At 44.9% G+C, this 21233-nt stretch overlaps 1 protein-coding gene across 1 annotated transcript in view; it reads right to left on the bottom strand.

Moving 5' to 3' along the window:
- LOC140372558 (uncharacterized) overlaps positions 1–17901 on the bottom strand; it is a 43475-nt gene extending 25574 nt beyond the window's left edge. Inside the window, 11 exon segments of the mRNA XM_072459690.1 lie at positions 7147–7693; positions 8261–8304; positions 12332–12505; positions 12669–12911; positions 12913–14698; positions 14785–14989; positions 15096–15153; positions 15228–15326; positions 16621–16719; positions 16853–16983; positions 17803–17901. Coding sequence (XP_072315791.1) covers positions 7147–7693; positions 8261–8304; positions 12332–12505; positions 12669–12911; positions 12913–14698; positions 14785–14989; positions 15096–15153; positions 15228–15326; positions 16621–16719; positions 16853–16968 — 3371 coding nt within the window. The 5' untranslated portion in view covers positions 16969–16983; positions 17803–17901.
- Positions 17902–21233: the final 3332 nt, after the last annotated feature.

Genomic DNA, 21233 nt, shown 5'->3' with positions numbered 1-21233 from the left:
TCGCTCCCAAATCCCTCCTCTTCTCTGCACAAAACGTCTCTCTCTCCACAGACGGCACGACAGTCTCGACGTCCGCTCACATCATAATCCTTGGATTTATCTGCGACACGACTCTCTCTTTCAAAGCCCACATCCGTCCCAGACTGCGGCCGGCACTAGGTCATAAACAGAATCGGGACGGAAGTTACAGAATCCAATATGGCGGCCCTCGATACGCTTCAGACACTGTCAGATTGTGTTATTACTGTCAAAGAAGAATTCTAATTAGCTCTGAGTGAGTAAATTACACAGTGGTAATAATAATGACGTAAATTTATTTTATTTCAATGAACCATGGACAACATCGTCTACAAACAGCAGAGATGAGATCCTGTGGTCCCCAAGCCGGACACCCTGGTGACAAAGGGCAGCCCTGGCAGAGTCCAACATGCACTGGGAACAGGTCTGACTTACTGCCTGCAATGCGAACACAGCTCCTGCTCCGGTCATACAGGGACCGGAATATTTTGTATTTATTTTACTTATATGACCATAGCTTCTCAGGTATGAGCCAGCGTAACCTTGGATGAAATCGGGATCATAGAAGAAAATGGTTGGAACCACTGCTCTATTGGACTAAAACCAATGTTCTTTTCATATATTCTGTCATTCTAAATTCTTTCTGACTTTTAATCTTATCTTGTATCACAGCCATTTGGCCATTCCGTGTCAATGCCCGATCTCGTCCGATCTTCGGTCAAACAGGTATGGGTCAGTACTTGAATGGGAGACTGCTGTAACACGTGGTGCCACAGGGGGGTGGTCATTGTGTCCTTGGGCAAGACACTTCATCCACCTTTCCTCCAGTTTCCATGTATGCAGGTGTATGAATGAGTGAATGTGGGACAACAGATGCAATTTAGGCCATTTCATTAATATCCACTGTCCTGACAAAATATAACAAATCCTAATAATCATGGCTCAGTTTGATCGTTTTAACCTCTGCATTGTAAGTGATCATTTTCTCTCATGGTGACAGGAAGTGAATAAACAAGTCCGTAAACAGATCGATGGACATTACAATGACTTTATTCCACAGCTCGGTGTCTTTCATTCACACAGGTCCTTAAGATAAATGTGTACAGTATATACAATTTAAACACAGTTACCATGGTTACCGCATGCCCAGAGTCACTATGAGGAGAGGATTCCATCAGAAGCACAGTAGAATATTTATGTTCAGGCATAGATCCGCTGTGTCCACTAGGGGGCATCGCAGCAGCCGCACAGCCTTTGCACAGCTGTAGCTCTGGAGATAAACAACATGTGGGACTCTTCTTCATGCACATGGGCCAGGCAGGAGGCTCAAGTAGGGGGCGCTCTCCTCACTGGCACCTTTTAAAACCAAACATGATCCTTATAACCAAAATTATGCAAAACAAAATCCAAGGATTATCGTCAAACAATGGAGGGTGTCATTTGCCCGATGTGCGTCAACCATGCTAGTTGCTAGCTTGACTGTCTGTATTGTCCTTATTCAAATAGCCAGAATTGGCAAAAATGTTATCACCACTTATTTAAAGGCACAGTACGTAACTTTCTACCCCAAAAATAGACTAAAGCAGACAAAGACATGTCTCTTTTCCCTGTGTTTGTACATGCTTTAAGTGAGGACACATATGGTGCTATCGAGCATTTAACCTTGTTCAAACTTTGTTCCTTCATCAAAAATTTCAGGGCAAGCTAGCTTTGGTTTATTTTCCCATGGTAATTTCCTCTGCTGCCAGAAGCTGGAGCTATAACATAAATCCTGAAGAGGGGTCACCTTGCAGATATAAAGTAATGCATGCCAACAGTACATTATTTTATCCTTCCAAAACATGACATGCCAAAGCAAAAGAACAAGAGCAAGTTTAAATGAATGAATCTAATGCAAAATGTGTGTCCTTTAAAACATGTACAAGGTTAGTACTCCACTCTAGAAGAGTATTATGTTTTTTAAATGAAGCTCAAATCATTTTATGAAATTGGTGTACAAGTTTGACATCAGCACAAATAATATTACCATGTATAATAGGTTAATTCTCCATTTAGGTTGACTATTTTGACCAAAATCCTGCCCAGGTTACACCAATAGCAGCTCCTAAGGGTCGAATGTGTCTTTTTTTCAGTTTTGGGTGGGATAGTTAATTTAGACGGATGTTAAAGCTGGGGTACCAGACTTTCTTTTGAAAATGTGAATATGTTGTTTCTGCCCTCACCTAGTAAATTGTAATAGCAGCACTTTGTGACTAAATCAGTCCGCTGTGCTCTGTCTGCATCTAATTATGAAACATTTTGCCTGATGTGTCGCTATGCTGTGTTTTGGGATGAGAGTGGGTTTGCTGTTCCGAGGCTGGGCACGCGCGTGAAAATCCATGCATGAGAACTGGGAACTAGTTAGATTAGTGGGTAATTGATTAGATACTCATTTCAGAGTTTGAGAATCCTGTACCCCAGCTTTAAGCTAAACAGTTTTCATTCACATGCACACCTCAGCACACACCTAACCTTTGGAACCAGTCGCATTTGAATAGAATAGAATGAAACGTTTAGACTTTTGTCCCTCATGAGATGTAAACATACTGTGTGTAGTGACCCCCAGAGTCCAGCAGATGGCAGAAAACATATTTAAAGTACCACTATGAGATAAAAAGTACGTCCCGTCTGCAGCTGAGAGAAAGCCAGACAGCGCCGGCTTGACCCTGTTGTTTACAGTTTTTATATTTTGGCGTCACAGTTTTTTTTGCAGCGTCGTCCTTTTGTCCATCGCTCGGTTCAGTTTTTGCTCGGACGCCGTAAACAGAATTTGGATTGTTGTTTCCAGAGTTGGTTTGAGCAGGGTCGGAGGCAGCAGCTAGCACCAGGGCAAAGAGCGCAGCACAGGAAGCCCACAGAGAAGTGCACTGTCCGTGGGAAAGGTCACGCCCACAGCAGCACGTTTACACTGGAAACAGCATTGTACGAGGAACTATCTGGACCCATAAGAAACCATAAAAGGGCACGGAAAACTGCTCCTCCATGCACTCGTCATCATTCTGCCAGGATTTTTCCACAATATGTGATTTTTATGGCTTGAAATGACCTTGAACATTTGTCTCATCCCAAAACATTTGAAGGAAGCTGGATGATATTACAGGTTCCCTCACACTTTCCAGGACATTTTTAGTTTTGTCATTACGGCATTTACAAAGAAATTACCAGGTTATTATAGTTTTGATCATAAATATGTAGTCTAAGGCATCACCTGAAGTTCACACGGCAAACATCACTGTTCGCTCAAATTAGATGGAAAACACTTGTGAACCCAAACATATTGACTATTTTTTATTGTAGTTTTGATACATATTCTTCCTATGTTACACTTTTAACACTGGAAAATAAGGGAGGTATAAATGTGATGGTCATGTCTAGCAGATGAGAGAAAGAGGTGTAGGGGGGTCTGGGGGTCCTCCCTCAAGACATTTTGTACTAAAGAAGTGCCATTTCTTGCATTCTGGTGGGTTTTAGAGTTCTTCTCCCCAAAAAACTCAACTGCTCTTGTTACTGTGACGATTGCAGGAGCAGTTTCTAGTCATTTTCAATAATAAAGCGAGGAAAAGGGTCAATATATTTTCAAGGATTAAATGTGTAAGTATGTAATTCCAGGTTTTCCAGGACACGTGGAAACCTTAGAGAAAATGTAAACTTGGAGAAAGGGGTGGGAAGTTTACATGTTCTTCCCACTTGCCTTTTTGAAAAATGTTGAATAGTATTTCTGGAATATTATTTTTTACGCTGACATTTTTACTGTGTGCAGGTCGCCTTACCACAGATCTGACCTGTAACTTTATTTGGTGATTTCACTTTCTGTCTCCATGGAGAAAGTCTGATGGCATACTGTGGAACATTCCAGGCAAAGCAATGTCATCTCCATGGAGACAAGAGGGTGCCAGAAACTTGAAAAAAACTCAAATTCAGTCATTGTTTTTTACAGACAAATAGGTAAAAATGGGAATAGAACATATGGCCATATGTTTACACAATCATGAAAAACATTATTTTGTATGGCAGATAAATATATGTTCTTATTATTTTAGTTAGTATTTATTCATAAGCGAAAAGGATATGGATCGGTATTGGTCAAAAAAAAGAATCCAGATAAGCCCATCCCTACTTTCCTGTCTCCTTTCTCCTTAGGCCTAGCCTAGCACAGCCGGGTTGTAACATTCTTGGAAACAAGCAGCAGTGGTCAGTGGTAGAAAAGGTTTCAAAGGTGTCATCAAACATTGCGACTTCAATCTGAAGGTCATTTTCAATCTGATGAGATGGTTTGAGCAGCGGCATTGATAATCTGTAATATAATCATTACACATAAGCAGGAGCGGGGACGGTTTGCAAAAGGAGTGATGTAGGCCATTTGGTCAAGAAAGAAAACCCTTCTTTAAACAGGAATGGTCTGAGATACAACCTCCCCTCAGTCTACAACAGCCTCATCAAACCCCGGCACAAATCAAACGCTAATGAGGCACTTACAGTTCTGAGGGACCTTTTCTCTCTACAAGGACAGAAAGTAAAGCAGTTAAGCATCTGCAGCTTTCAGTGACATTTATGATCAGATTGTTTCCGTCGTGCGATGCCGTTGAGTGCAAACGTGTTGTGTGGACGCAGACTGAGCGGTCCTTTAGTGACTGAAGAGGGAACATGGCCGCCCTGAAAAACAAAGAGGTCTGAGGCGTGTTTCTGTCCCCAGACTGATTATTCACCGTCCAGAAGAGTCAAAGGCCCGATCCTGCAGCTTTGGAGCGGGTCCTCACGAAGCGGCGCTGCAGCGAGGGACGGAGGCGGACGAGGAGCGAGCGGGAGCACCTTTAACGGCTTTACGTTGCGAGCTGAGCGTGGTCATGAGCGCTTTCTGCGACCTGGGAATATCAACAGGTTCAAATCCAGTCCACTTTATTCATCCGGAACATTTCAGAAGCAAAAACGGAGCTGCACTGTACAGCTCTCAACTACAGGGCCAAACAGGTACAAAACATGTCTCTACTGGTCCTTGTGGCTGGAGTCAAAAAAGCAAAAGATTGACCGACTGCGACAATCTAGAGAACTAAAGGCACAAGAGTCGACATGAAGCAACATTTAAGCAAGAAAAATACAGAAGTGGCTAAATGTGGACGCTTTCTCAGGAAACGAGACAAAAGACAAGCGACCTGGACAAGGAATGTGAAAGTTTACATCCGACACAACGAAGATGAACTAAAGAGAGCCATTGACTCAAGAAACCTGAAAGAACTGGACAGAGACACTGAGGACAGAGACACTGAGGACAGAGACACAGAGGACAGAGACACTGAGGACAGAGACACAGAGAACAGAGACACAGAGGACAGAGACACAGAGGACAGAGACACAGAGGACAGAGACACTGAGGACAGAGACACTGAGGACAGAGACACTGAGGACAGAGACACAGAGGACAGACACAGAGGACAGAGACACAGAGGACAGAGACACTGAGGACAATGGACTAAAGACAGAAGAAAACAACATGCATCAAATGATAAATGGGACTAATGTCCATGTCTCTTCACAGACTGAACACAGGACGTCTGATACTGAGAATGACATTGAGCCTGAAACAAACTGCTAGAACAATCTGTAAATGAAATGTGAATATTACTGGGAGGAACCATTGAACACCAGAGTCGATCCTCAAGGGCCTTTGTCAGTCACACACTTTAACAGCAGAAGCCTCTGGAAAAACTCTCCTCTATAAAACATGTTCTGAAGTCTTTGAACAAACTGAATGTGACGCCGTATCACAGACGTGGCTTCAGAAGCACAAAGTGGCACAAGTCAATCTCCAAGTTCTGACTTTTAGACAACAAATAGGAACAATAGTGGCCTCGTGTACGGATCAAACATTAAGAAGTACGACTGCAAAACAGACGTCACACATTATTGATCATGTTTTGGAAAGTGTCACGGTGGAAAGTGAAGTTTAAAACATGTAATGCTTAGTTGTGTGTGTCGACCACCGGGAACAAATGTGACCACCTTTAAAGAGAAAATGGAAGAAATGTTGAATAAGACGGGCACAGACAAAGTCCAAATAGCAGGTGGAGACTTTAATCTAGACTTGGTAAATCCACTTCAACTGAAAACAAGCTCAGATTTGATCAATTCCATGTCAATAAGAGAAGCCCGATAACAAGGCAAACGCCAACACTGATAGATCATACTTTTACTGACAGAACAGAAGGAAACATTTGGAGGGCTCTGTTCATTTGTGATAGAAGTGACCACCTGCCCGTATTTACAGTGTTTCAAAATGTCTTTAGGAAGAGAAATCAGACACAGACTCACTCTAAACTTAGAAGGCAGAAAACATGGAAACATTCCAGAAGGATCTTTGTGCTCAAAGATGGAGTGAAAGTGACTCAACTACAGACGTGGATGTGGCACATGATGCTTTCCTGCACAGATTTATTGAGCTGCATCATAACAACTGTCCTGCAACAAATCAAGATAAAGGAGATTTATAAAACAAAGCCATGGAAAACCAAAGCAATAGATAACACATGTAAAAAGAAGAAAAAGTATGATATAAAGAACTTGTAACGCAGAGAACAAAAGAGGCAGAAAATAGATGTAAAAAAGACAAAACTAAACTAATAAGTATAATTAGAAACAGTAAGAATGAATATTATCATAAGTGACTTGAACAACAGAGACACAATATGCAAAAGACATGGAAAGTGATAAATCATTTAATATAAACATCAACAAACAAGATATTCAAAGTTATTTTAGAAGGATCTCATAGTGATCAGAAACTCAAAAGACACAGCAAATGAATTCAACAAATACTTTGCTAATGTGGGTTATAATGAACAAATGACATAAAAGAGTCTAAAAACAAACATGAGGAAATGAATAATAGGATCAATACAAATGTGTTTTCAATGTTTGTATCAGATGTGAACAAAAAAAACTCTTCACTCACTGAATATTGTGCTTTATTATTTTGTAAAGATCATATTTGATTCAAACAGTGATTTGTTCAAAACAGAGGCCGATGTCTGAAGTTTGTTTTCTTCTCAAATAAATGTCTGAAGTTTGTACAGATTTGTTTTATTTCACACACATTAGAGCGAGTCTGTCGGAGCGCACAGAGACACTGAGGAGCCATAAGAGCAGACCCTAAACCCAGGGACCAGAGAGTGAGTGAATGTGGTGTTGAAGGTGTGGAGGAGGATCAGTCGCTCAGAGGAGACTGTGTAGAAGGACAGAGAGCCAGCAGGACAGTCCACAAACACTGCTACTGTCCCACAAGAGGAGGACAAGGACTGAGGGAGGGAGGTGCGTTCTTTATTATGAAGAACAGAGAAACCATCTTTAGAACAGACCAGACTCCAGGACTGATCATTCCATCCAAACCAACTGTCATTACTGTTTCCTTTCCTTCTGATTCCTCTGTAAGACACTGATGTAGAAACACTTCCACTCCACTGGACCTCCCAGTAACAGCGACCAGTCAGACCAGTGTCACACAGAAGCTGAGGACAGTCATCAAATCTGTCCTGATGATGTGGATACAGCTGCTCCTCTCTCACACGTGTCACCTTCTTGTTGTTGTCAGACAGTTTGAGTTCTCTGTGAGCTGTGTTTGGATCCAGAGTGAGATCACAGAAATCTGATGGAGAGAAGACACAACACAGCAGCAGTTAGTCCCCTGTGCGTCTCAACATGTGGACACACACTTTATCAGGATTTGACTCTATTTAGTCTTCAAATGTACAGGATTTAATTATGGTTCTCATTTCTATATTTATTAGTTGCACCAATCCAGTGTGTTTCATGACATGTCGAGTGTAAGAGTTGAATTGTCAGTAGTTTGTTGGTGCAGTGGACAAAGTAAAGCTCAGTGTGAGGTCACTACACACATTGCTTCACTCCTCAGTGCTTCATGACACACACTTTCTCCTTTCAAATGTCTCTATATGAATCCACAGTCACTTGTGCTTGTGTGTAGACAGTCCTGTGCTGAGTCAAACAGCTGTGTCTGTGTCAGTGTCTTAATAACTCTGTGTTCAGTGATGGACACAGTCTGAGGCCACGCCCACAGAAGAGAGAGAGCCAATGAGAAAACAACAGTAAAGTCTGTTCAATCATAAGAATCATGTGTAGTATTAAGGTGCTGTTTGTGTCAGAAATAACATCCTAAAACTAACCAGTGTGAAATGACTTAAGTCAGACTTACATCTCCAGATGGGATTCATCCATCGTTCTCCTTTGGGCCTCAGTCTGAAAGAAACACACACATCAGTGTTTTTCACAGAGGATTTTCACTTCATGTGAGATGAAAGGTTTGTTCTGTAGAAGCTGACAGAGGTTCTCAACCTGTGGTACACGCCCTTCAATGTGGAGACATCATTTAGATCTGTAAGTGTGACTTTGATGTTTTAGTCTGACAAATGTCCTGTTTCAAACAAAGAGGCAAATCATCTGCAAATCACTTTTAACAGTAAAAGATAAAAAATAATTTAGACTCCTTGTTACAGTGACTCAAGGGTGACCACAGTGACCCAAGGGGCCCACAGTGACACAAGGGGCCCACTGTGACCCACTGGACCCTCAGTGAACCAGTGACCAACAGGGCCCAGAGTTACCCAAGGGGCCCAGAGTTACCCAAGGGGCCCAGAGTGACTCAAGGGGCCCACAGTGACCCATGAGGCGCAGAGACACTCACAGGGCCAACAGTGACCCGCGGGACCCACAGTGACCCACAGTGACCAAAGGGGCCCACAGTGACCCACAGTGACCAAAGGGGCCCAAAGTGACTGATAGGGCCCAGTGACCCAGGGGGCCCATAGTGACCCACGGGACCCACAATGACCCACGGGCTCACAGTGACCAAAAGGGCCCACAGTGACCGATAGGGCCCAGTGACCCAGGGGGCACACAGTGACCCACAGGGTCCACAGTGACCCACGGGGCCCACAGTGAGCCATGGGACCCACAGTGACCCAGTGACCAACGGGGCCCAGAGTTATCCAAGGGGCCCAGAGTTACCCAATGGGCCCAGAGTTACCCAAGGGGCCCACAGTTACCCAAGGGGCCCATAGTGACTCAAGGGGCCCACAGTGATGCACGGGACCCACAGTGACCCACGGAGCCCAGAGTGACCAACGGGGCCCAAAATGACCCATAGGGCCCAGTGACCAACGGGGCCCACATGACCCACGGGACCCAGAGTAACCCAGTGATCCACGGGGCCCACAGTTACCCAAGGGGCCCACAGTGACCCACGGGGCCCACAGTGATCCACGGGACCCACAGTGACCCAGTGACCAATGGGGCCCAGAGTTCCCAAGGGGCCCAGAGTTACATAAGGGGCCCACAGTGACCCAAGGGGCCCACAGTGACTCAAGGGGCCCACAGTCACTCAAGGGGCCCACAGTGACTCAAGGGGCCCACAGTGACTCAAGGGGCCCACAGTGACTCAAGGGGCCCACAGTGACCCACGGGACCCAGAGTGACCAAACGGTCCCACAGTGATAAAGGGGCCCACAGTGACAAAAGGGGCCCACATTGACCGATAGGGCCCAGTGACCCAGGGGGCCCACAGTGACTCAGGGGGCCCCGAGTGACCCACAGGACCCACAGGGACCCAGGGGACCAACAGTAACCCGGTGACCCACAGTGACCCACAGGGCCCACAGTGACCCACAGGGCCCACAGTGACCCAAGGTAACCCACAGTGACCCACGGTGCCCAAAATGACCCACAGTAACCAACAGGGCCCACAGTGACACACGGGGCCCACATGACCCACGGGACCCACAGTGACCCACGGGGCCCACAGTTACCCAAGGGGCCAACAGTGACTCAAGGGTTCAACAGTGACCCATGAGGCCCAGAGAGACCCACGGGACCAACAGTGACCCTTAGTGACCAAAGGGGCCCACAGTGACCGATAGGGCCCTGTGACCCAGGGGGCCCAGAGTTACCCAGGGGGCCAACAGTGACCCAAGGGGCCCACAGTGACACAAGGGGCCCACTGTGACCCACTGGACCCTCAGTGAACCAGTGACCAACAGGGCCCAGAGTTACCCAAGGGGCCCAGAGTTACCCAAGGGGCCCAGAGTGACTCAAGGGGCCCACAGTGACCCATGAGGCGCAGAGACACTCACAGGGCCAACAGTGACCCGCGGGACCCACAGTGACCCACAGTGACCAAAGGGGCCCACAGTGACCCACAGTGACCAAAGGGGCCCAAAGTGACTGATAGGGCCCAGTGACCCAGGGGGCCCATAGTGACCCACGGGACCCACAATGACCCACGGGCTCACAGTGACCAAAAGGGCCCACAGTGACCGATAGGGCCCAGTGACCCAGGGGGCACACAGTGACCCACAGGGTCCACAGTGACCCACGGGGCCCACAGTGAGCCATGGGACCCACAGTGACCCAGTGACCAACGGGGCCCAGAGTTATCCAAGGGGCCCAGAGTTACCCAATGGGCCCAGAGTTACCCAAGGGGCCCACAGTTACCCAAGGGGCCCATAGTGACTCAAGGGGCCCACAGTGATGCACGGGACCCACAGTGACCCACGGAGCCCAGAGTGACCAACGGGGCCCAAAATGACCCATAGGGCCCAGTGACCAACGGGGCCCACATGACCCACGGGACCCAGAGTAACCCAGTGATCCACGGGGCCCACAGTTACCCAAGGGGCCCACAGTGACCCACGGGGCCCACAGTGATCCACGGGACCCACAGTGACCCAGTGACCAATGGGGCCCAGAGTTCCCAAGGGGCCCAGAGTTACATAAGGGGCCCACAGTGACCCAAGGGGCCCACAGTGACTCAAGGGGCCCACAGTCACTCAAGGGGCCCACAGTGACTCAAGGGGCCCACAGTGACTCAAGGGGCCAACAGTGACCACGGGGTCCACATTGACCCACGGGCTCACAGTGACCCACGGGACCAACAGTGACCCACAGTGACCAAAGGGAACCACAGTGACCCATGAGGCCCACAGTGACTCAAGGGGCCCACAGTGACCACGGGGCCAACAGTGACCACGGGGTCCACAGTGACCCACGGGACCCACAGTGACCAAAGGGGCCCACAGTGACCACGGGGCCAACAGTGACCACGGGGTCCACAGTGACCCACGGGGCCAACAGTGACCACGGGGTCCACAGTGACCCACGGGCCCACAGTGACTATGGCAAATGGTTGTAGAAAAAAAAAAAAGGTAAACTTCATGAGTAACTTTGAAAATAACTTGAAAACTGAGTCATTTTTTGCTTAGGGTTTATTTTTCCTAAAACACCTGAAAAAAACACAGTCCCATTTCAAACTGAAGCTGTTCCTGAACCTTTGGAGCACAAACAATCGGCTGGAGCTTTTGTGAAGCTGAGACTCTGTAGTTTTGGACTCTAATGTCTGATTTACTCTAATTAAAAGTAGAAACAAGCTCTGCACAGAAGAAATCAGAGTTTAAATTCTGCCTAGGTTTTCTTTGTTAAATATATGAATAAGTAAAGCTGGAGTTGGAGGATGTTTGACTGACACTAGTTTGAGTTTTTGTTGAGTTTTGACCATTATTTTTAAAAGCTGAAGGTAAATTCATTGAAAATGAATTTTAGGGACTTATAATAAAGCAAAAATGTCCAGGTGGAAGGTTTATAAAGGTATTATCATACTTAATTTAATTTGAGTCTATTTTTCATTTGTAAGTTTGGAGGGTAACAAGCTGACCCTGATTCTTCCCAGAATGATTGATTTGACTGAAAATAAGTGGGATATATCTTTATTTTTAAGTACAGCACATCAAGCAGCTTTTGAGTCCCTTTTATCAGATGTGGACAAAATGGAATAAAGAAAGAAAAAGTCCAACGTCCCACATGTGGAACGCCCTAAGCATAAGGGCCACTTACAACGAAAAGGTGAATGTTTACTCCGTCAAGGAGTATGTAGTAAAGTAAACAAAATGGTATTTCATGTTAAATGTTGTCAGTTAATCCTGTTCAGACTTTACATCTTAAACTTATTTCCTGGTCTGTGGTCTTTTATTTCACGTTAAACCAGGGGTGGGCAATTATTTTCCTCTGAGGCTATTGAATCTATTATTTGATGTATTCATGTAACCTCTTTAGGACACAAGTGCAGACACATGTTACATAGCTAAGACAGTTAAAGAATATAAAACTAAAATCTTGAGAGTGGCCGAATTAAAACAGGCCAACAAACTGTTACCTGATATTAACCTGTAAATAGCACTCTTAGGTGTTACACATCTCAGTGAGAACAGGTCCATACCTGAGAGTGTCAAGTGTGCAGTGGGGGTCCTCCTGTAGAGCAGACAGGAGCTTTACTCCTGTGTCTCCTGGATGGTTGTAGCTCAGGTCTAGTTCTCTCAGATGGGAGGGGTTGGACCTTAGAGCTGAGGCTAGAGAAGAACAGCCTTCCTCTGAGACCAGACAACCTGACAGTCTGAGGACACATTTGATTCTAATCTGTCAATGAATTTGTAAAATTTAATCCAAATTACACAAATAACAAGTTCTCTATTTTTATGTCACTTTTATGTTGTTATTTTCAAATGTAACTGCCAACAAGTTATGTAATAACAGTGAATAATATTAAACTCTCTGACCTGAGCTGTTCCAGTTTACAGTGAGGACTCTTCAGTCCAGCAGACAACATCTTCAGCCCTGAGTCCTTCAAGTCATTGTGACTGAGGTCCAGGACTCTCAGACTAGAGGACTGGGAGCTGAGGACTGAGGACAGAGCTTCACAGCTTCTCTCCGACAGGTCACAGCTGCTCAGTCTGGAGAGAGACAACATTATTAATCTAGAAGTTGAATCAAAGCATTCTCTGTTAAATAAAGGTTACTCACATAGCTTTGTTGGAGGCTTTGACCACTGGCAGCAGCCTCAGGAGAGCCTCCTCTGAAGCAGAGTATTTCTTCAGCTCAAACTGGTCCAGATCTTCTTCAGATGATAATAAGATGAAGGCCAGAGCTGACCACTGAGCAGGAGACAGTCCACGTTCGGACAGACGTCCTGAACTCAGGTACTGTTGGATCTGCTCCACCAGAGAACGCTCATTCAGTTCATTCAGACAGTGGAACAGGTTGATGCTCCTCTCTGCAGACACATCCTCACTCAGCTTCTTCTTTATGTACTCAGCTGTTTTTGCACTGGTCAGGGAGATATTTTCTGTGTGTGTCAGCAGATCTTGTAGCAGGCTCTGATTTGTCGACAGTGAAAGACCCAATAGGAAGCGAAGGAGCAAGTCCAGGTGTCCATTTGGACTCTGTAAGGCCTGGTCCACAGCCGTCTGGTGAAGATGCTTTAGTTTTCTTTTCACACTGAATATCGTCGACTTCTGTGTTTTCTCTGAGAGCAGGTTGATCCCAGTTTTGATGAAGGTCAGATGGACGTGAAGAGCAGCCAGAAACTCTTGCACACTCAGATGGATGAAGCAGTAGACCTTGTCCTGGTACAGGCCTGGCTCCTCCCTAAAGACCTGTGTGAACACTCCAGAGTACACTGAGGCCGCTGCAGTGTCCAGCCCACACTCGCTCAGGTCACTCTCGTAGAAGATCAGGTTTCCTTTCTGCAGCTGCTCAAAGGCCAGTTTTCCCAGAGACTTCACCATCTTCCTGGTCTCTGGAGTCCAGTGTGGGTCCGTCTCAGTTCCTCCTTCATACTTGATGTTCTTGACTTTAGCCTGAACCACCAGGAAGTGGACATACATCTGAGTCAGGGTCTTGGGCAGCTCTCCTCTCTCTCTGCTTTTCAACACATGCTCCAGGACTGTGGCAGTGATCCAGCAGAAGACTGGCATGTGGCACATGATGTGAAGGCTTCTGGACTTCTTGATGTGGGAGATGATTGTATCAGCCTGGTCGCTGAACCTCTTCCTGAAGTACAGCTCCTTCTGTGGGTCAGTGAACCCTCTGACCTCTGTCACCATGGAGATGCACTCAGCAGGGATCTGATTGGCCGCCGCGGGTCGTGTGGTTATCCAGAGGCGAGCGGAGGGAAGCAGGGTCCCCCTGATGAGGTTTACCAGCAGCACGTCCACTGAGGCGGACTCTGAGGGGTCAGTCAGGGCCTTGGTTTTGGTGAAGTCCAGAGGAAGTCTGCACTCGTCCAGACCATCAAAGATGAAGAGTACCTGGAGGTCTTCAAAGCTGCAGAGTTCTGCTTGTGTTTGACTAAAGAAGTGATGAACAAGTGTCATCAAGCTGAAGCTTCTCTCCTTCAGCACATTGAGTGCTCTGAAAGTGAACGGGAACAGCAGCTGTATGTCCTGGTTGGCTTTGCCTTCAGCCCAGTCCAGACTGAACTTTTGAGTGAGCACTGTTTTCCCGATGCCAGCCACGCCCTTTGTCAGCACTGTTCTGATTGGTCCATCTGTGTCAGCTGGGCCTTTAAAGATGTCTTCACATGTGATGGCTGTCTCTGCTGGGCCTGGTTTCCTGGAGGCTGTTTCCATGTGTCTGACCTCATGTTCCTGGTTGACCTCTGAAGACCCTCCCTCTGTGATGTAGTGCTCTGTGTAGATCTGCTTCAGAAGGGTGGGGCTTCCTGCTTTAGCGATGCCCTCAAACACACACTCAAACTTCTGCTGCAGGTTACACTTCAGTTTTTGCCTAAAAACTCCAGAATAAGTCCCTGAATAAAGACAACAGACACAACCCTGAGTCTCAGAGAATATAAAATGAGGTGAGAACCTTGTTAAATGTGTTAAATGGTCCTACTGCTCCACAGACGCTCAGCCAGCTCCTTCTGCTTCATCCTCCTCAGGAAGGTCAGTGTGATTTTCAGAACAGCCTCACTGCTGCTCCTCTGCTCTTCATCTTCATCCTTCAGAGGCTCTAAGCATTCTGGGTAATCCGTACTCAGAACCTTATGGAGCTTCTTCAGCTCCTTCTGGACAAAAGTGAAGATGTCCTTCTCCAGAAGCTGCTCCAGAACACATTATAAACAACACAAATGCAGTCAGAGTCAGATCTATGTGAAACAAGTTCTCATTCATCTGAACATTTACAAACTTTAGTGAATGACAGACCTTAAATATAGAGTCCAGCTGTGTCTGATGGTGCTGACCACTGGAGACCTCTGGACCTCTGGAGTCAAAAAGACTAATTTAACATTTATATTTTTTTCAATCTAATTTGTTTTTCCACCACCACAAACTCACATCTCTGATCCAAAAACAATTGGAGGTTCCATAGACCGGTCACTCCTGAAGGACTCACAGCTGGGGAATTCTGCAGAAGATTCTGGTTTATGCTCGAGTCTGTTGGATTTAATAAACAGTGGAAAAATAATTATTGACTAAAAACACTGATTTAGAAGACAATTTAGATGAATCACACATTTTCTCTCTAAACTGAAATAGTTGAAGTAAACACTAGAACAGCCAGAGAAACTGAGGAGCACCAACATCCCCAGAACGCTGATGGTGAACTTCTACAACTGTGCCATCAGTTCTGATCTGACCTATGGATTTTTAGTTTGGTTTTCCAACGTGTGGTAAAAACAGCTTGGACTTCTCTCCCAGAGATCAGTCCCATCTACACCAGCCGCTGTCTGAAGAGAGAGCACAACCTCCTGCATGAGCCACACCACCAGCTCCACACCTGCTCCACCTGCTGCCCTCAGGGAGAAGGTACAGGTCCAAACAGACCAGAAGCACCAGACTGAGCAACAGCCTGTATTCTCCTGCTGTGAGGCTGCTGAACAGTGGCTCCTCCCCTCTCTGGACATTGACCACACCCACCAACACAATAACCATGGAACTCCACTTGTCTGACTCTATGTCCTTGAAATTCTGAAATATTCAACCAAACACTACAAAAAAATTCACTAAAGACTTGTCATTTTTCTCTCTCAACAGAAAAGCAGTAACAACATTGCCCACTCTGCACCTAAAGATGTTTTATTATTTCATTAAATCAAGTTCATAGATTTCTCTGGAACATTGTAACTTCAAAGACCTTTTCTGTAAATGTTTTCTCCCACAGAGACACAAAGATCAGCCTAAAGTAGCACCTACACACACCAAACTTTACAAAACTTGGACTTAACATGATTTTGACGAATCGTACACAAGGATTTGTTGATATCTAATTCCAAGCTGGATTTCTTTTAAGTTTTGACTCCAAGAATTTAAGTAAATTTGAATTTTACACCACATTTTAAGACAGATCCAGTAAATCAGAAATCCAAAATTCCCTCTGTATGTTTACAAAAACAAAATGAAGCAAATCATTTGGTTCTGACCATTTTTCCAGATCAAAATGTCTCAAATGTGACACTTTTTAATCATAAATGCCTTATAAAAAATATTTACATTTCTTTACATTTATGGAAGTAAACTACAAAAGAAGTTTCAAACTGAGATGTGTAAAGTCTTCTTTTCTGTCCTCTTCACCTGCAGCGTCTCTTAACTCACATTTACTAAAGATGTTTAGTGTCTCGGAGGTGATTATGTGGTAGTTGCAGCTCACTTCCAGATCTTATAATATCAAGCAGTGCTTTAATACCTATAATGTCATTATTATATCCCATAACACACAGATGTGACTCACGGCTCTGTCCTGAAGGTCATTGGTGCGTCCTTAGACATGTGACTCCTGAGGGACTCACAGCTGGGACCAGGTTCAGACCGAGGATGTTTCTGGTGGATCCTGGGAAAGACAAACATTACAGATCAAATGTAAAAGATTAAAAGCATTTGACTTTGACTTAACTCCAGTTACTCCTAAAACAGTCCTATAAACACACATCAATAATCAGATCTAATGATTGTGTCTGACTTACTGTGGATCATGTTTCTTTTTAAAGTTCATATCTCGTGCAATGGAGGTTTCACTTGTCACTTCTCCCCTGCTGGTGGTGGGAGGTACTGCGTCCTCTCTGTGCTCTCTCTGATCCATGCTCAGTCCAGAGTCCTACAGAATGACATCACACTGTTTAACCCCGCCCACTCATCACATGGTTTAAAGTCTAAAATAAGTGTGTACATTTCTGTTGTTCTGGTTGTACATGTGTGCTGATCTGTCACATCAAACTAAAGGACAAACAAATGAACAGGTTGTTTACTTGTCCTTATATTGAAATAAACACACACTACATGAGCCATCAGCCTGTTCTGTGCAGTCTGCACTTTAGTCAAGTGTTTCATCTCATGGAGCCTCAAGAAAACACATTCACATCAAACTGTAATATATGAGATTCAAACTGAACTAAAACCAGTCACAAATTCAGTGGGAACCAAAAGGACCAAAACAGGAACATTTATTTGAGCTGCATTTATTTGGGTTTAGAGGAAGTGACATCATCAGTCCTACACTGCCCCCTACAGACACAAGTCAAGTTCTACAGAGAAATGATAAACAACAACAACTGAAATTAGACAATTATGAGTGAGGATAAATCTACAAAAAGGTCAATAATCTAAACAGAACTACGACTAACAAATGTGAAAGAATAAATAATTCAGAATATATGTATTAATTGTTTGTAAAAATCAATCTTAAATTATAATTAAACTCATGACATAACAAGGCCTATAACCAGGAAATAAACCAAGGCCTAAACTAAATCTGTACCAAATCAGGACTAAACTACGTCTAAAATCTGGACGAAACACAGGATTAAACCAGGACTAAACCAGGACTAAACCAGGACTAAACCAGGACTAAACCAGGACTAAACCAGGACTAAACCAGGACTAAAGCCAGTGTTGAATCTAATCAAACTAGTCAAACCTGAGCGGATCCAAAGAGTCCAAAGTGTCCCAGAGAAAAGTGTGCGGCTGAAGGAAGAAACCTGTTTGTGTGTTCTTCCTGGAGTGAGTCAGAGCCGCTCCTCTATTGGCTGTGGTCCAGGTGGGCGGGGCTTCACACAGGTGCGTGACAGGAGGCTGCTGCTGAGGACACAAATATGACAGGACCTGTAGGCTTTATTGGACAGGTGAAATGGGGACGAGAGAGGAGGGAGGACATACAGCAAATTGTCGTAGCCGGGATTCAAACTCACAACACTGTGGCATATGTGCTGCTGCTTAAACCACTCCAGAGTATTTGTTTTCACTTTTCTCTTTTGACTCGTGGCTGAAAACACGTTAAGACTCATATTTTAGAACATTTTCACATCAGTTCATGGTTTAGTTTCTTTGGTGTTGCTCCGAAAGCTTCTCCAAACTGAAGAAAGGTTGAAGAAAGAGCAAAAGTCTCCATAGTTGTGGTTTCCTCCTCTGTCTCTCCTCCTCCTCGTACGTCAGTTATTAAGACACATTTTCAGATGAGAGTTGATCCTATCGTTTGGACGCTCTGACTCTCCAGTTTGCTCTCAGCTGGTGCAGCCCTCCTCCGCCCCATCAGCACCTCTCCAGAGCTCATCTTCTCAGTGAGAGTTTTGGTCCCTGAGAGCAGGACTGAGGCTTCTGAGCTGCAGTGACCAATGAATGAGCTCAGAAAAACAACAGCACTAAAACCCAAAATTCAAACTGTTTTTTAGAAAATGAGTTTGATTTTTTTTCCACCTTGACCTTGTTTGGAAAAAAACTAGTATATAATTATATTAGAAGACAAAACACACAGCAGATCAGTCCTGTTTTTGACCCGGTTTAGTCCCGGTTTAGTCCTGGTTTAGACCTGCTTTAGTCCTGGTTTAGTCCTGGTTTAGTCCTGGTTTAGCCCTGGTTTAGTCCTGGTTTAGTCCTGCTTTAGTCCTGGTTTAGTCCTGGTTTAGCCCTGGTTTAGTCCCGGTTTAGTCCTGGTTTAGACCTGGTTTAGACCCGGTTTAGACCCGGTTTAGTCCTGGTTTAGCCCTGGTTTAGTCCTGCTTTAGTCCTGCTTTAGTCCTTGTATCTTTTACTTTAGTTTGATGCTTTCATGTCGCTGAACAGAGGCTCTGGTGGTCGTTTCTTTCCAAACATTTCTCATCAGTTGTCACACTTTTCAGGCTCTTTCTCAGAACACTTGGCACAGCTCTCACACAGAAACACTGAATTCACCTCAGGGACTTCCTGTTTCCTGTCTGGCAGCAGCATGAGCCGAAGCAAGATTCTGAACATGCATTTTATTATTTATGTATTAATTGTATGATTTCAGTCACTTTTGAACATCAACTTTGACACTTGTACAGACTTTATCCTTTATATTTCTGGACCTTGGATAAAAGAAGAGTGGATGGCCAGTGATGAATGCTATATTAGGCAGATTGAGAATCAGGCCTACTCCAGCTTTTTGATATCTGAGCTGGATTTTCCTCAAAAGACTTAGGACGACTCTGTTACGTTGCCTATGGTTCAGGAGCTGCTGGAACAACTCAAAGAACTTCTTTATCAACAAGAGAAAAAGCTTTAGCTCATGTGTTCAAGTGATTGTGGACTCCATGTTTGCTCCCAAGTCTGACCAAAGACATTCAGGAGTTAAAAACAAGCCTCCAGTTTTCTCCAGCTGATCTAGATCAAGTCATCTCTGGAAGTCTTAGAGATTACCAAGAGTATTGAAACAACTTGACAGCTAAACTGGATTATATGGATAACATCTCAAGAAAAGAGAAGATTATCATCGATGGAGTTCCAGATACATAGTCTGAGATATGGACTGAAACAGAGTCAAAGTGAGGAAACTTTCTGTCGAAGATCTGAAAATAGATCCAAAGCTCAGTGAATTTGAGGACATGGGATCGGGAAACCTAAAGCCACTGGACGACCAAGATCTATTTTGATTGAACTTCTTCAGTTCAAGGACAAACAAGAAATACTGAAGAGAGCAATGTCCCTCAAAGGCACAACCATCTTTATAAATGAAGATTTCTCTGACGAGGTTCACATGAAACACAAAGAACTCCTCTCAAAAGAGAGAGAAGAGTGAGGAAACTGCTTGTGCTCCCTCCACCATCCAATTCAAATGCCTTTGCAAGTTTCAGCGATTCTACTCTTCCATTTAGTTTAGAACTTTTGATGTCACTCTCACATATTCCCTCAGTAAGTGATTTAGACCTTACTTCATGATCCATTCACACACAAATTGCAGAAATTGAATATCAAAAGGGACATATAAATAGGAGAATGAAGCCGACTTTAATGCCTTGTTTAAAATGCCAACAAATCATGGAAAAAATGTGTTTTCCACTTTCACTTAAATGTATGTAGTTTAGCAAATAATTGTGATTTGTTAATACTGCACTTATTGACTTGAGATCATGATTTGTCGTTGCTGGCTCTGTCTGAAACACGGCGAAATGAATTTGACTCTTTACATCAATCAATGTTTTATATTTCTGTAGAAAAAAACAATAAGCCTGATGGAGGACAGAGACACTGAGGACAGAGACACAGAGGACAGAGACACTGAGGACAGAGACACTGAGGACAGAGACACTGAGGACAGAGACACAGAGGGCAGAGACACTGAGGACAGAGACACAGAGGACAGAGACACAGAGGACAGAGACACAGAGGACAGAGACACTGAGGACAGAGACACAGAGGACAGAGACACTGAGGACAGAGACACAGAGGACAGAGACACTGAGGACAGAGACACAGAGGACAGAGACACTGAGGACAGAGACACTGAGGACAGAGACACCGAGGGCAGAGAAACCGAGGACAGAGACACCGAGGACAGAGACACAGAGGACAGAGACACAGAGGACATATATACTGAGGACATAGATACTGAGGACAGAGACACTGAGGACAGAGACACTGAGGACATAGATACTGAGGACAGACACTGAGGACAGAGACACTGAGGACAGAGACACAGAGGACAGAGACACTGAGGACAGAGACACAGAGGACAGAGACACTGAGGACAGAGACACAGAGGACAGAGACACTGAGGACAGAGACACAGACGACAGAAACACCTAGAACATAGACACTAAGGACAAAGACACAGACACACTGAGGACAGAGACACTGAGGACAGAGACACAGAGGACAAGACACTGAGGACAGAGACACTGAGGACAGAGACACAGAGGACAGAGACACTGAGGACAGAGACACTGAGGACAGAGACACTGAGGACAGAGACACTGAGGACATAGATACTGAGGACAGACACTGAGGACAGAGACACTGAGGACAGAGACACAGAGGACAGAGACACTGAGGACAGAGACACAGAGGACAGAGACACTGAGGACAGAGACACTGAGGACAGAGACACTGAGGACA

This window comes from Eucyclogobius newberryi, unplaced genomic scaffold, assembly GCF_026437365.1.
Source record: "Eucyclogobius newberryi isolate DKJ021-1_F unplaced genomic scaffold, fEucNew1.0.hap1 SCAF_251, whole genome shotgun sequence".
Taxonomy (NCBI): domain Eukaryota; kingdom Metazoa; phylum Chordata; class Actinopteri; order Gobiiformes; family Gobiidae; genus Eucyclogobius; species Eucyclogobius newberryi.
Note: the sequence above shows the minus strand (reverse complement) of the source record. Positions and strands in the feature narration are given on the sequence as shown.